The sequence below is a fragment of the Nematolebias whitei genome, chromosome 1 (genome assembly GCF_014905685.2).
Source record: "Nematolebias whitei isolate Nwh7 chromosome 1, NemWhi1, whole genome shotgun sequence".
Taxonomy (NCBI): domain Eukaryota; kingdom Metazoa; phylum Chordata; class Actinopteri; order Cyprinodontiformes; family Rivulidae; genus Nematolebias; species Nematolebias whitei.
The window spans coordinates 21,514,229-21,530,843 of NC_056498.1; the positions used below are offsets into that span (position 1 = coordinate 21,514,229).

Consider the following 16,615-nt stretch of genomic DNA (forward strand, 5'->3'; position numbering starts at 1 on the left):
GCATGTGTAAAGCTAGTTTCTTATTCCATAGAGGGCTGGCTTTAAATACAATAGATGCATTCGGGCCTAAAAAATCAGACCCAGCCTGAACCGAAACCGAACAATTAACTGATTACAGGCCCGAACACAATAATTATTTTAAATTAAGCTTTTAACGCTTTTGTAAGCAAATAATTTTGACATGACTTTTAAAGATGTATTTCAAAGAAAGGAAGATATAAGATTTCTTGTTTATTAACAAGAGTCAGCGGATTATTATAGTTATTATATTATGATAACCGTTTGCGGATGCGCGCGGCTGATGATCCAATTTGAGTCGTCGGCTGCACGCGTCCTCTGACGCAGCGGCTGAGTCCAGTTGGGCTTGGATGGATCGCTGGCAGTATCTGAAGCGTAACTGAACTTTTTTTTTTTTTTTACTTCTTTCAATCAGCCAGTTGACGCGCGGTCAACTGGACACGCGCGGCTGGTGATCCAAATTGGATCATCATCCGCGCACGTCCGCTGAGGCAATTAATTATTATACATTATATATTTGTGAAACAGATCTGGGTTAGCAGGCCTCAGACTGATACCGCTTTCGGCTAAAAGACGAAATGTTTCTCCCAAAAAGAAACTGGTCCAGAGAACAATTTAACCTTTTTTGTTAGTTATTTGTAACTATTTATAATGCTACTTAGCTATATATGCTTTTATTAATCTTAATTTATCATGGGTACTTTTTCAATATGCTAAACTTAGCTTATAAAAATCTTAACATAGCTATAGCAAATTTTTTATAATGCTATGCATGTTTATGTTAGCTGTTGCTAACAAAACTCATGTAGGCACCCATCATGATTGTTTGAAATCTTATACTAAACTGACATTTAGTTTAAAAACATCTAATGCCGGTTTAATTAATGTCTGCCTGAGAAGGCAAAAGGCCGATATTTTATTAATTTTTTTGTCTGTCATGCTAGCAAAATATTTAATACATCACTGGATTTGAAACTTAAAAAAAAAAACTAAATCCAAGTCAGTTTTAGTTATTGAGCTAAATTTCAGTGTAGTTGTAGCGGAGTCATCTCCAACTTAAACTCGAGTGTTAAGTGATCTGTTTTTAAGAATTTACCATTAACTATCAAATTTGTCTTCGTAAAATATCATAAACCACAGGATAAATATGAATGGAACTCACAATAATCATTAAATGTACATCTATATCCTGCTTGCTCACAGGTAGGAAACATTTAGATATAGGAGTGGTCTTGGTTCAAGCCTTCAGATTTTATTTTTAAGTAAAACTTTGCTAATGTCTGCTTTTATGTGACCAGTTCTCATCAGAACTCAATTTCAAACAAGCAATCACTACCCCGCTTTTTAAAAACACGACAGGAGGGTTACACAAGCGGTCTGTGTTGTAACAAAGCCCTTAGCACTTTAGTACCGGTAATAAGGAGCAGCAGCCGAAGGTTGCGTGTGGCCGAAACTGATCAGCCGACTCCAATGCTGCATTTGAACCAAGAGCACGTCATCTCTCTCAGCCTGCAGTCCTTTTCCAACGAGCCAAACAACAGAGTAATGTTAGGACAAGACAGCAGTGGACGTTTAATCATATTTATTTACAAAAAACAAACAAAAAAAAAGGGTGAAAAAATAGCAAAGACCTTAAAAGTACGAGTTAAACAGAGGAAATGCCATTCTCATCATATGACACCATTTACATAGATCCAGCCTGCCGACATTGTTGAAATATATACCAAGACAAAGAGCCTGTATTCACTGTTTACTGAGCTAACAGGTGACGGGTGTTGAAGACTGCGTCCTGAAGCAGAAACCTGAGCACGTCTCGTTCTCCTTCACTTCCTGGACCGGCTCCGTCGCAGCGCTGCACCTCTGTATTTCACTAGAACTTGAACTCTTTGTATTTCTTGGCGCTGCCTCGTGTGTCCTGTGGCTGGGCCTTCCTCTTCTTTTGCTGTTCGGTAACAAAGAAACAGACAGAGTGGAAGTGGACAGCTATTAATATTTAATTAGCACCGCTACGAGGGGAAACACAAATAATTAATTTCCTGCTTTTCTTCAGCTTGTACGTTTTTGTTTTTTCCATTACAGGACAGATCGATTGTAACGTGGGGCCTCAAAAATTTATTTATCCAGGTTAGTCTCATTGAGCCACGAGAACTCATTTTGCAAGAGAGACCTGTTTTTTAGGGAGCACATGGTGGGGGTTAAGGGCCTTGCTCATGGGCCCAGAGTGGGGAAATAAACCTTTATTACTTTAAAATGGATCATCTCAATTGATTTGATTAATTCCTATATTTAAACAGAAAACTGAATGGCTTTTATAAAATGTTCAAGAAGCAAAACACTAGCTAAAAGCTAAAAAGGAGCAACACATTAGCTAAATGCTAAAAGGAGCAAAATATACCCATCCAGGTGATAAAATCAGGCGAGTACCTTCTGTTTGGCAGCGTGCTCGGCCACCATGTCACTGAAGTCCTCCTTCTCCACCTGGGCCTGCTGCTCTCTGACGTGCTCCTCGTACTTCTGCGTCATGGCCATCGGATCAAGCTCCAGCTCCTCGGGGGCCAGGGCCACCTCCACTCCCTGGGACTCCTGCCCCCCACCGGTCTTACGACTTACCATTGCCTGGAGAAAGGAGATAAAAGACCATATAAGGATACCAGAGGTGGATTCAAGATGAGTGAGTCGCAGAATCAGAAACTTATTGCCCCGTCTTACCCCCGACACGTCGTAGATGTGGGTCGAGCCCATCATGGCCCCTCCTATGGTGCCAGCTCGTCTCTCTGGCAGTACAGTGAAAAGTTGTGGCGTTTCGTTCCTAAGATAAACAAAGAACATGAATAAAAAAACAAGAATGTTTGCTTTTATATTATGATTTATATTTTTATGCAAATTTTTCTTTTTAGAGAAAAATCTCTTAACAGCTTCAACAAGGCTTCCCCTCGTGCACACAAAGACACCAGTACTTTTCTAACATGCATGTGCTCATTTTCTGACTACCGGCTACTTCGCGGTTCGACTTTTGCGGACTCGCTCCATCGCCGTTTTTCAAAGTAAGATTGAACACGAGAAAAAAAAAAAAAAAAAAAAACACAGGACACGATTGTTAACATTACTCACATGACTGAGACAGTACTGGATACTGTACAGTAAAAGTTAACAAAAAAAAAAATACTTTGGACAGGCGCCGCCATGGAGTAGTTTTCTCTCAATAAGCCTACACTGTATCACCACTCACAATGACTGCATTTCCCAGAAGCCAACAGTGCCCCGCCTAGAAGTCCTGTTTCCTTCTGCTGAAATACTAGAGGGCAAGTTTTGATCTGATCGGAAAAAGTTTGGTGCTTATTTCAGCAACTTCGGTGCCCAGCGGATGCTGCACGGAACGCACCAAACCGGAGCAGAACCGGAGCAAAACCGGACCTACAGACCCATCGGTGAATCTTGAGAGCTGGTAGCATGCCCACAAGGACTTCTGAGCGGGAACGCGCAACGCCGAAGGTCCGGAGCCCACCACCATTACCCAGAGGCAGAGAGCCGACCAGAACCAGAAGGGTAGATCTGCAGAAACCGAACCAAGTCCGAGTGGAACCGAGCCGCTCCTGTTGAGCCTGACAAGTAAAATTTAGTGGCTGCGTACATGCATGTTGTTAAAATTAGTAGACTGAAGAGTTTAGAACATTGATTGTGGGCATCGTTGCTGCAGGGTAGTTCTGCAGAAATGGAACAGAGTCGGACAAGAACTGAGAACCGCTCCTGTTCTGCAGAGCTGGTAGGTAAAATTTAGTAGCTACATATACAGCACTGTACGTATGTTGTTAAAATGACGTAGGTTTAAGAGTTTAGAACATTGCAAGCGTGTGGGAAGGGTTTTCACTTATTGCGGGCGGGGGGGGGGGGGGGGTGTCTGGAACGTAACCCCTGCCACAATCGAGGGACTACTGTGTATTCCTGGATCATCCGTTTCCTACACTCACCTCCTGAGTTTAAAGTTACACTCCGGTCCAGTAGGTGGCGATAATACAGCGATCTGTCAAATGTTACCAAGACTCTGATGTGATTCGTGTGCTGAACAGGAACAGTGATTCTCGTCACAAAATATATCCTCAAAACAAGTTCTTCTTCTGCTTGTAGTTGTACTGTTTGTCTCGGAACCCAGCCGGTCGAAGCAGATAGCCGCTTGTCCTGAGCCTGGTTCTGCTAAAAGTTTCTTCCTCATGAGAGAGTTTTTCCTTCCTGCTGTCGCCTTCATGCTTGCTCAAGACGAGAGTTCTGCGATGGAGTTAAATTCAAAGCAGTCTGCTCCTCAGATAAATAATGTTATTTTTATATGAATGTTTCTGTTCAGTGCCCTGAGACGACTTCTGTTGTGACTTGGCGCTATAGAAATAAACTGAATTGAAATGAATCTTTGTGTGTCGTCTTCTCAGTAGGAGTTATATCAACGTCTGTGCTTCGTTGATACAGTGTTAATGAGGTTCTGACACAAAATTCTTGGCTGCATTTGAACCATCACAGATGGGTCCAAATGACGAAACTTGGGTAGCACAGACCATGTAGTCCAGTAGATATTAAAGCCATACATAGATCTTAAATGGTCAAACAAATCCTGCTGATTACTTATCCAGTAATATTTTAACAAGGCTGTTTCTGACTGCCAAACACCATAAACTAATTCAATGGTTTTCTTCTATTAAGTTAAAAATGACACTGATGTTTTCGTCCTTTTTAGACAAACTGGACATAAAGGCAGTTCATGGTTGAGTCAATTATAGAACTGACCGTATTTATAAGAGATTATAGATTCATCAAATGTAAAATAGCTCCATTACATAATGCATTAAAGCCATAATAGCTTCAATTTTTCATTGTTTTATGTAAGTGTTTCATCTATAAACAATACATGATAAAATACATTTTGTTGTGGTGTATCAGAGTCATTACCAACACATGCTAATCGTAAGATTTCGCACGCACCATTTCCAAGCTTTGACAAACAATATGCTGCTTTCTCAACATCAAATGAGCTTAGTGGCACATTGGCATGAAGGGTGGCGGGTAACGCCCGTTCCTTCAAGGAATTATAGGCATTAATCAATTTTGCATTGCTCTGCCTTCATGAAATCAAGTGAATCAAAGCTTGAAGAAAATTAAAGTAGCAGCAAAGATGCGAGAGTACAGAGCGAGTTGTACTCACCCATCCATGGCCTCCTCGATCTTCTTCTTCCTGAGCTCGATCTCTGGCGTCTCCATGCCGGTCGGCACCGTCGAGTAGCCTCCGGGGGTGATAAGACCACTGAAACACGCAGAAGACGACATGTCAGAAAGATCAGATTATTGTGCGTTTGTTCATGCTTGGATCAAGAAAGGAAAAAGATAAACTGGGACTAATGACGAGCTGAACTCAACTGTTTAAACACAAACAGACTATAACCTGGGCCCTACAGTCAAACACTGCACTACAAGATAATTACAAGTTAAACACCTCATCAAGTAAAATTATTTACCCAGTTAAATCAGCATGTTCCAGGTCAGTGGATTTTATAATAACTTTGTTCATTAAGCCAAATCTATGTGTGTGTGTGTGTGTTTGCACTAACGACAACAACAGAAACCTGGCTTCTTATTTCACAGCTGCTTCACAAGAAGATTAACATATTTTTGATTTCCATCTTCATGCAAGTCCTGATGATAATTCATATTAACCTGTCTGCTGGTGTGAAGAATCCAGTTTCATCTGGCTTCTCTTCGTCGCTCTCCTCCTCCTCCTCTTCCTCTGAGGATTCTTCATCTGAAGGCTCCAGCTCACCCCACGGAGTGTGGTCCACCTCCTCCTCCTCTGCTTTGGACTGGACGCAGAAAGCCACACTTACACGTCAGCCAATTAGAAACCGCGAAGAGAACGACAAATTAAAAGGGAAAGAAAGAAAGAAATGTAAGAAACAGATGACAAGGAGGTGAAGAAGTTCTGACCTGGAAGTCGGTTGCATTTGTTCCAAACACGTCACCGTAAAGCGGTTTGCCCATCTCATCGACAGGCGGCTTCCCCCAGCCTCCGGCGTGGTAACCAAACGTACAGTTCTGTTGAACAGAACCACAGCAGGACGGAAGAATCACCACACAGGCACCGTCACTTCATCATGTAGTGTTTGATGGGAATATTCAGGTTTATGAGTCGATTTTAATCTGCAGCCTGTTGTTACCTCTGGGATGGGGGAGTTCAGTCCAGGGATCTTGAGGTTGGGATAGGAGGGAGGGGGGCCGTACCTCTGCATGGCTATCAACCAGGGAGGGGGCACCTTGTGGGCGTTCTAAAACAGACAGCAAGTAAACGTGACTGTTTGCTCCACAAACAACAAAATGACTAATGTATGCAGAGCTGATTCTCTGAACGTCGCACGTCTAAATCTGCTCTACGTGTATTTACAGCGGCCATCACTGAAGCGTGTTCCTGTTCGCACGTTGATGGAAACCAGGGGTGTCCAAACATTTTCTAACAGATCAAAACTGTCAAAATGAAAGAACTTGTGAGCGAAAAAAAAAAAACCTGCACATTTTGGTGATTTTCTTTAAATTCCCTAATCTCTCAATAACAAGGTAAACTAGGGGTGCACCCATAAATCAGCCGGACGATTTATCGGCCCCATTTCCTTAATTTTGGGAAATCGGCCGATACTTGCATGAGAAACCGGTTTTACAGATTTTTTTTTATTTAAGTTTTAACAACAACTGTCTAAACTTCATTTATATTTCAGAGCACTACCTCATGGCCAGTTAAAACAAGTTTGTATTTCTAGGATATTGTTCAAGGGTATGTTTTTCAATAAAATAATATGGAAAATTGAAGGTGCATTTTGACCTTATAACACCTGACCGTGTCGCTTAGAAAAGAAAATCAGAGTTGACAGGTCAGGCTTTTTAGAAATTGGTGATCGGCCAGAAAACTGCAATCATTGCACCTCTAACGTAAACTACACTTTAGAAAGAGAAAGGTTTACTAATTTTACATGCACGCACATACACACACTTTTTTCTTATTACTTAATTTGTTTGGTGCATTTCTTTTTGTTCTCTTGTGCCTACAAAGTTCATTTGGGTCCAACTTCAGAAACTAAAGTCTAACATACAGAGATAAAACAAATAAAACATAAATTTTAGAGCATGGATGACAGAAAAATGTGATCAAAGTACTGAGAATCGTACAGCTGCCAGTCTCTACAACAGATTCACACTAATAAAATCGATAAACATGTACTTTAACACTTTATATTCCTTTAAAAATCTACAAATGTCTATCAACTATTTAATCAACTCCATATTGTTTCTTTAAAAACACTTGATTTTAGCAACATTTTATGACTGATTATCTAGAAGTGTAGTTTTGGTAGAAGTCAGTAAAGGTTTGTGGTGCTTTGAACCACGAAATGGGAGGAAAAAACAATTAATTATAGTCTATGTTTTCAATTGTACGTAATATATATTACCATAATAAGATTTTTTTCATCCGTTTTGCTGTTAAACCTAAAAATTAAATCGAGAAAAAAGTATCCACTTTAAATTTGCAGAAAGTCTTCATCTGCATCAACCTAAGCCGGTTGGACAAAGTGATACCATCTTTAATTTGTTGTTGTGAGCTGCACAACAACACTCCAAGGGACACAAGTTTGGACACCCCTGGTGTCAACAAATCCCAACACGTCTCCGCTACAGTTTCACAAATTAAATATATATTTGTTGTTTTGAATAAAAATCTAATTACACCAACTTGATAAGTGTTTTAGTTTAAAATGAGCAGCCCTGGATTTTTTTGTGTAAATTGCTCTTTATTTTAAAGCTAAGCCAACTTGGTGCTTATGAATTTGTGTTTTGGAGCTTACTGGTCCCACTGGCATCCCCAGAGCGATTCGCAGCTCATCAGAGAGATCTCCTGGCTTCTTCTCTTTCAGACGGGTTTCAAACTCTTTACCCTTCAATATAAACACAAACGCAGGTTATTAAACTGCGCCGCCCACGGAGAAAACGGTTAGTTTGAATCATCGCCTGCTTCTTCAGAGAAACGTGGCTGTTGTACCTCGTAGTAAAGGTCTCCGTGGATGGTGAGTTTAGGTTTGATCTGCCATTTGAAGAAAGCGTCGTGGAGCTTCTGGTAGTCGATGTCGATCTTCCCCATCTTGGGGCGAACCTTCTCTCTCATTTTGGTTTTCATTGTTTTGGCGTCTTCCTGCATGCAGACAGAAACAACAGTTCACGAACTGCGCTGGGACTTCTCGCCATGATCGAAAGCGACTCCCACCTTCTCCTGCAGCGCCTCCCTCATCTCCTGGATTCCCGTCCTCCTGATGAACTCTGGCAGCTCAAATGGAGGTTTCTCGATACCTCTCTTGCCCTGCAGGTACTTCCGTTTGAAGCACCAGTGGCGCGGTACCGGCACGGTGTTTCTGGTGGCCTTTAGGTGGACCAGCAGCTTGGGCTCCTGAGCCGTCACATCGTGCATCTCCACTACATCTGGACGAGCCACGAGCTGGAGGAGAGTCAGGAAAAGAAGAAAGGTGGAACATTTGTGACCAGAGATACACTGGTGGCCATTTTTTCCCATAATCTGTGAACTCAACATATTTTATGTGAAAAGCTTTTAACAGCTGACTGGACACCAGAATAGACATCTTGACTGGTGCCTAACCAAACAAAATGCTAATACATGCTAACTTCTTTGCAATAAAACAGACGTCTTTACCAAAATATCTGTTATTTTACGTTTTACTGAGACAATATTGCTCCTTTAAATGGCTACAAATGGGGTGCAAAATAAAAAAGGATCCACTAAGAAATGCTAGATAGAAGAGGAAAAAATAAACTACTTGAAAAAAATTTAAGTTCAGACTTTGAGGGAAACCTTATGACTTTTTAAAGATTTACAGCACCTATAAAAAGTTTTTACCTGCTTGTCTGTTTTACCCTTTTATTGCTAATATTAATCAGTTATGGTCAATAGCATGAGTCCATGAAAAACGAACCGTGACGTAGCGAGGGGCCACTGTATGCAGTTTAGACCCTGAATTAACAAAAATTATAAAAGCTTGCCTCTAAATATGATTCTTAAAGAGAAATAGGGTCAGACCTGTAAAAAAAAAGTTTGAAAATGTAATTAGCCAATAAAAGTGATTGAGCCTCTCCATGAAAACTTCTTTAAATGAATAAACTCAAGCATAAACTCAAGCACTTAAACATAAACAATATTTATTAAAGGACAAATGAATCTTGGTTTACCTGCTTGAGTTCAGCCACAGTGAGCCTGTTCATCCTCCTCAGCTTCTTCTTGGACAGTTTAGGTACATCTTGTTTGATTTCCTGTGAGTGAAAAAAAACGCTTTAGATGTTCAACAAACCAGATTTAATTATGCTTAATTAAAAAAAAATAAATAAATAAATAAATAAACTATTTGTACGTCATCGCTGTCATCGCTGTCTTTTCGCTCCAATTCAAATCCTTTTTTCCGCAGAACTCCCAGCATCTCCTGTTTCTCAGCCTTCTCTGGCTCCTTGTCCTTCTCTTTCTTCACATCATCAGTCAGCTAGAGAAGAGGAAGAGTGATGTCAATGAAAGTGAAACGTTAAAATACACCAATATATATATAAAAAAACTCTAGTCACCTTAAAAGCCTCAAAAATCCTCTTGAAAAAGATGAAGTTGGGGTCGTAAATCTCTGGTTCTTCTGTGACGTATTCGATCTCCACATCAGGCTCCTTCCCTTTGTCTTTATCTTTATCTTTGTCTTTATCTTTGTCTTTATCTTTGTCCTTCTCCTTGTCACTGGCATCCTTCTTCTTCTTCGGCTGCTGTTGTTGTTGCTGCTGCTGCTGCTCAGCCTGCTCCTTCTTCTCCTGCGCTCGCTTCTTCTTGCTTTTCTTCTTGCGGTTCCTGCGTCGGCGGTTTTTCTGAAGGACAGAATTGGTCCATAAAATCAAAAAGGGACTTTTAACAAGTGAAAAACTCGGGCACATTCACAGCTAAGGCAATAAAATTTGATTTAAACAGACAGGATCACAAAGGTTGTGTCTAGTTGTGCCTTGTGATGTTAGTACTTACATCTTTCTTCGATAACTGCCCGTCGTCCTCATTCTCAGACATGAGCAGTCCAGAGGCATTGTTCTCATCCATCTCTGCTCCCTCGTCATCATCATATTCTGAAAGAAACGTCAAAGGTAATAACGGAAGTTCAATATTTAAATAATTCCAATAAGTAATGAAATCCTAATTAAATTATTACTGAACTTTATATTTCCTTACATCACAGTACAGAAACATTCCGCAAGGGCGTGTGTTCGGATCTGACTTTTTGAGGTCAGCCATGGACTGATTCGAACAGGATCATTGGATGTAAAACTACAACCGACTATCCAACAAAGTTCAGTCAGGTCATCTGGACGGTTAATTTTTTGTTGTTGTTATTTTTGTTGAAACATTTCGTCCTTCATCCAAAGGACTTCATCAGTCCAAGGGGCCACAACAAACTCAATCCTACAAGCGGCACACTCACATAGTGGGCCAACCAGTTTGCTGAGGATAAGATGGTCTCTGGCCCATCAACTCCTCTGAGGCAGCCATAGCCTCAGAAGGCTTATCACCATCAAACTGGTTGGTCCACTATGTGAGTGTGCTGCTTGTGGGACTGAGTTTGTTGTGGCTCCTCGGACTGATGAAGTCCTTTGGATAAAACACAAAACGTCTCAACAAAAAAACAAATGAGCCAGATGACCTGACTGAACTTTGTTGGATTTTTTTTTACCTGGATTATTGAGCATGAACTTTACTAGAAATGATTATCTTTTGGAGTTGACCCCATTCAAGATGGCCACTCTTGCACGGTTGCCAAACAAACATGGCTAAAACTCATATTTGACACGTCACATACGACTCATATTTGACGTTTGACACATATCGAGCTAAAATTTGATGTGGTAGTAGCCAAGTGTCATCGATGACACACATTGTGAGCGCTAACAGATCGTGTGAGACGTATTGCGCAACGTTGCATGTACCATTATTTTCAAGGTTTGATTAAAGCGTCTCTTTTCACAATGTACGATAATTTTAGTTTAAAACTCTGGCATGAACGGCAGCGAGTGGTATTTTTTCCAGGTACGTTGGGCTTTAAATTGACTAATGTAACTAGTTATAATACCACCGTTTGTGAATTAATTTATTCTTTTGGTCAACCTTTAACTCCCTGTAACAGATTCAGTAATTAAGTAAAAGTACACATTTAGTCCTCATTTCCAAAGATATTGGAGTTTTGTGTCTCTCCGTAACTTGTTTCTGGACAAAGTGTTCAGAAATATAATTTAACAAAAAGTAATCACCTCAAGCAATACTTTGACCTCTCTGCTTCCCAAACACACCAAATACTGGTGAGGATTCTCAAGTCTTCACGGTATTATGTTTGAACCAAATATTTTTCTGGTACGGGGGCAGCACGGCCAGAGAGAGAAAAGCTTTGCAGAGAGTGGTGAAGGCTGCACAGAAGTCTGTTGGAGTCAGTCTCCCCACCATCACAGACATCTACACCTCCAGATGCAGGAAGAGGACCACCTGCATCGTGAAGGACCCCACTCATCCAGCACACACACTTTTTGTCCCGCTCCTCTCAGGAAGGAGGTTGAGGAGGATTAAGTGTAGAACCACTAGACTGAGGAACAGCTTCTACCCTGAGGCTGTTAGACTCACGAACATCTAATTTTAAAAAAATCATTGTAATGCCACTGTAATTAGAGATTTGACACTTTATCCATGCTGCTGATTTCTTGCCTTTAAGCTGCTGTATTCATACCCATCTGCTCACAACAGACTCGTGTTCAGGCTGCTGTTTAATATAACACATTGCATTATATTATTATTGTTTAGCGTATATCTTAGATCTTTTTATACGGTTTCCTTTAGACTTTATATTTTTGCTATTTTTAGGTGCAACTGGGACCTTGAGTGCACAATTTCGTTCCACCTCATGTACCACATGTGATGCGAATGACAACATTGAATCTGTAAATAAGAAGCGAAACCTCTACAAGAAACTAAACAAAAGTTCAGCTGCTTTTGACTCAACTGATTAAATATTGAACAGTTTCTCCAAACAAAAAAAAACTAATCTTTCCTTGTCCATACAGTCGTATGAGAATTCATTTTCTTGTTTAAAAGCTTAACTTGTGTGTTAAATCTGTTATCAGAGTTTTATTATAAAATGAAAATATTAGAAAAATCAAAATTTATAAGCAGCCATCAATAATACAGGTGAAAAGTCTACAGAAAAATATAGCAGCACTTTTTAAAACTGCTGTTTCTTTAACCCTTGCTCCTGTTTCAGCTGGTGTCTGTTCTGACCTGCAGCGTCTGTGAGCTGCTCCTGTCGGATCTCCTTCAGCTGCAGGATCTTCTCCAGGGCCTGGGGGATCTTGGGACCGCTGATGCCCATTTCCTCATTCTGCCAGAGCTGGAAAAGACAGAGCAAAGATAAAAATAAGGCTTTAATAAAGAGAAGAAAGAACTATCAATGTATCGGCTTTAAATTATTAAAGGTTATCAGTACACTCAAGGTGAAACGCTTTGAGATTTCCAGCTTTTTGAACAAAAACGACAACATTTGACCATCTTGTTGGAGCAAAACAAAAAGGCTGTTTAATCCAGCTGTGTGGACAAAAAGTTTAAAAATAATCCACGTGGAGTAAACACGTGTTTACCTCCTTGTTGTCCTCTCCTGGTGGAGGCGGCGCCCTCAGTTTGTGGGGCGGCAACAAAGTGATGCCGGGAGGAAGCGGCCCGCGAGGATCCAAGGCTGAGACTAGAAGGAATGTGGCAAAATGAGAATTTAAGACGTGACGTTAGCTTTGAAAGTTTAATTGAGGCGATGAAGCTCAAACAGTGTCCAGCTGTAAAGGCTCCACTATTATTTTACAAAGCAACTTACGAGAATAGATTTTAATTAAAACTTAACAAAACGAGACAAACCTCTTATTTCGGTGACAGTGGGCATAGATCTGGCAGAGATCTTGGCCATCTCCTGCTGCCGCTCCTGCTCCATCAGCACCGCAGCCTGATGAGGGGAAAGAAACTCATGAATCAAGGCTTGTGTTATTTACATTTACAGCAGCAGCTAGCTGTAGCACTTCTAATGCAGCCTGGAGGCACGTCCAACAGGAAAACTGTAATTCATTGTTAATCTGGTCAGAATAAACTCTGTTCCTCCAGACACAGGCTGTTCAAAGAGCCAAATATAAATTGTTTGTAATGTTTCCACAGATCCCAACTTCTAAATAACCTAAACGATAAAAATACATTCTATTAAATTTAAAATTGAATGTTTTACCCTTTTCTGTTGCTCCAGAAGATCTTTTTCATCTCCCTATCAAAGAAAGAATGATCAAACATCAACAAATCAAAAAGTTTGTCCCGTCTGCTCGTACAGGTAAAGTCAAGTCGATGCAGGAAGTGCTGAAAAGAATGAAGGTGACATTCACAACATCCATCGTTTCCACACTTATTCCTTTCTGGGTCACTGGTGCCCATGTCCAGCAGTCACTGTGTGAGAGGCGGGGGACACCCTGGACAGGTCTCCAGTCCATCACAGGGACAAACAACCATTCACTCTCTCACTCACACCTAGAGACAATTTAGAGTTACCAATCAGCCTAACATGCATGTTTTTGATCTGTGGGAGGAAACCCCACACATGCACAGAGAGAACATGCTCCACCCAGAAAGGCCGGGACTTGAACCGGCGACCTTCTCGATGAGAGGTGACAGCTCTATCGTGCCGCCCACATTCACAACAGTTTTATTGTTTTTACACAGAGACCTGGTAGCGACACATCAAGGAGTTTCTTTACTGTGCTTTTCCAGCTGGGGTGCCTTTTTTTTGACAATTAAAAAATATATATATAAGAAATGGAACAAAAATATAAATGGCTTTCATACGGCCCTACATTAGTCTAATTATTCATTAATTTCTTTTGACTGCCATATAGATTTTACTTCCCCAAAACAAAATTTTAATTGGTATTCTCTAGCTTTTAAGCACGTTTTTAAATGTTGTATTTATTTCTGGGTCCTTCCATCTCTCAGATTCTTTCTGTACAGCTGAGTGCAACAAGTGAACGGTCTGTGAGGTTCTCCTGCTGTGTGACCCATACCTCCTGCTGCAGCACCATGGCTGCTCTCTGCTGAGCCATCTTCAGATGATCTTCGACCTGCGACAGGCCGGGAGGGGGCAGAGGCGCGCGCTCCATGCCCAAGGATAAACCAGGTGGAGGGGGGGCTCCAGGGGGCATCATGCCCATAGGCTGGAGCATACTGATGCCAGGGGGCATGGGTGGCATGGGCATTCGAGGTATAGGGGGCATACCTGGAATCTGAAGGGAAGGAAGAATGTGAGGAAAGAATACAAAGAACGAGGGTTTGCACAGAACTCATCCCGGCTCTCAAGTTTACAAAGGCAATGCTGCCCAGACGGGTTTCACAGACAGTACATATTCATTATGATGATGATATTTGCTCCTTTTTTAAAATCGATTTTGTATTTATTATAACTTTCATTATTGAGAATATATCTAAACACACATAGCAATAGTTCTCATAAATCTGTAGCGTTATCTACTGGTTTCTCTGTTCATCCTGTTCTGCCTCTTGGTGTTGATGTACTTCCAGTAGTAAGAAAAAGTCTGAGGCCCAATTTAAACCTGGCAAACTACAAAATATTCATGCGTCAGAACTACATTATTATGACATTTGCACGGTTCAGAGCCAACTGACTTTTGTTATGGAGTCATTTCCTAATTACCTAAAAGATGTGGCGTAAAATAAATAAAGAAGACTATGATAGTGACTTCATAGAGAAAACCGATAACATTTTATCCCATAAAACTCCACTGAGCACGGACAGTCATCAGATGTTTTCTGCACACCTTCAATGTTAAATCAGTGCTGTGTTTAATTAGGTAAATATAAAGCAACATAATGTTCAGACTGTTGCCCTGTGTTTGATATTACAGCTTACGATTACCACAATGAGTCCAATCAGCTCCAGAAACATTTGAAACAAATAACGAACTAAAGAGAAACCCATCACGTAGCTTCCTAGCGATCCATTGTGATAAATAATTCTACCTAAAATAATCCTGTATACTCAGAAGGACTCTGATTAACAGCTAACTAATACATTTCACTGGAAAAATACCTAATTAAATCCAACCAACAAAAATCTGTAACCTAAAAGATGTTTCAATGGATGGCTGTTTATCTTTAGTTAGCCACCTCCTTTAAGCTGTACACTGAATCAGACTTTGGACCTGAGGAACCACAGACTTGTATGTTTAAAACAGTGTCACTATATCATGAATAATTTACCTGAGAGCTCATTGATTTGTCCTCAATTGATTTGGTGAGGATAATTCCAGTCTGCAGAGCAAATAAAAATATGACAAGTTGCAGTTTAGTACTTCAACACACCGACAGGTAAACGGACCTAAAACTAAAATTTCTTGGCAAAAATCAAGCACTAAAAATAATGCAAATAAAAAATAAAATAAAACATTAGTAAAACAGTCGACACAAATTGTGATTACCTGCATCATGTAGCCCTTCAGTCTGTCTATGAGCTCATCTCTGGGACCTGGGTTAAAGAAAAAACAAAAAAACTAGAACAAGCGGCGTAACAACAGGGAAAGAGCCCAGAAGTGATATGAAACACAATCAAAGTAAAAATGATTTGAAACGAAAAAGGCCAATAGAAAAGAGCACAATGTGGACAACAGAAACTAAAGTTAGCGACAGTAGCTAACTGAGCTAGATTGTTTTATTAAAATGACCCAACCAATAAAATACTACAGCTGGAGTTTAATAAGAACTCAATAATTATGAAAGGAAACAAATAAAGTGCTTATGCAAATGTAAACACACTTCAGGCATTTAAAGCAGCTTCAACGAATCTTGCGTTTAACAGGGCTAGCTTTGCTATGCTAAAGTTAGCACAGGGATAGTTATTGTTAACTTACTCCATTACTCTCAAAGCTCACTCGGCTTCTTTCTTACCCATGTTTGGTGCTCCCATCTCCGCCAGCTTGGCCTGAAGCTCTGGGTTGCTCCATGAGTTTAAAGCCGCGATAGCACTCCCTAAATTGGAAGGGCCAGGTTCAGCGCCCGGTGCACCGTTGGACGCCATGTTGAATTTTTCTCAATGGAAGTCGGCGGCAGCAGCGGAAACAACGCGAGAACTGGATTAATGCAATGCATTGTGGGGGGAAAACGGAACCTGTCGATTCACAATTTAGCCACTAGATGTCAGTACTGAGAAATGTTTTTTTGTTTTGTTTTGTTTTGTACAGTAAGGTTTAAAGTCGGACACTGGTCCAGTCCAGCTATGTCCTATTCGAGTAGTTTTTAGGAAACTATTTGTTAGGAAGCATTATTTTCTCCGTGTTTCTTGAATGTGTAGGGATTGGTCACCTCTTAGCAAAAAAAAGTTGCTGGTTAAATCACGGCTACTGCCTTTTTGGTGTACGTGGTGTTACTTTCTGTTCGTGCATGGATGATTTTGTTGGTTCAAAAGCTGTTTGAAAT

The 16,615-nt window shown here is 40.6% G+C and overlaps 1 protein-coding gene across 1 annotated transcript; it reads right to left on the reverse strand.

The window, feature by feature from the left end:
• Positions 1 to 1,633: 1,633 nt before the first annotated feature.
• On the reverse strand, positions 1,634 to 16,235 carry sf3b2 (splicing factor 3b, subunit 2). Its single transcript, XM_037682993.1, has 22 exons — positions 16,088 to 16,235; positions 15,622 to 15,668; positions 15,404 to 15,454; positions 14,191 to 14,409; positions 13,368 to 13,403; positions 13,010 to 13,094; positions 12,742 to 12,842; positions 12,386 to 12,494; positions 10,097 to 10,194; positions 9,661 to 9,945; positions 9,456 to 9,581; positions 9,277 to 9,357; positions 8,303 to 8,530; positions 8,081 to 8,230; positions 7,887 to 7,976; positions 6,213 to 6,320; positions 5,983 to 6,090; positions 5,716 to 5,858; positions 5,207 to 5,305; positions 2,728 to 2,827; positions 2,443 to 2,634; positions 1,634 to 1,960 (listed from the first exon to the last, which is right to left on the reverse strand). Exons 1-22 carry the CDS (start codon positions 16,215 to 16,217, stop codon positions 1,889 to 1,891), a joined length of 2,658 nt encoding a protein of 885 aa, XP_037538921.1. The 5' UTR covers positions 16,218 to 16,235; the 3' UTR covers positions 1,634 to 1,888.
• Between the last annotated feature and the right edge of the window lie 380 nt (positions 16,236 to 16,615).

Bases quoted from the DNA above. Each gene is read 5' to 3' on its own strand.
- sf3b2 (XM_037682993.1), bottom strand. From the start codon at position 16,217: ATGGCGTCCAACGGTGCACCGGGCGCTGAACCTGGCCCTTCCAATTTA. The intron at 9,946-10,096 runs GTAAGTACTAAC...TCTGTCCTTCAG, and splicing joins GGCAGTTATCGAAGAAAGAT to AAAAACCGCCGACGCAGGAA. The intron at 6,091-6,212 runs GTAACAACAGGC...TCTGTTCAACAG, and splicing joins TGAACTCCCCCATCCCAGAG to AACTGTACGTTTGGTTACCA.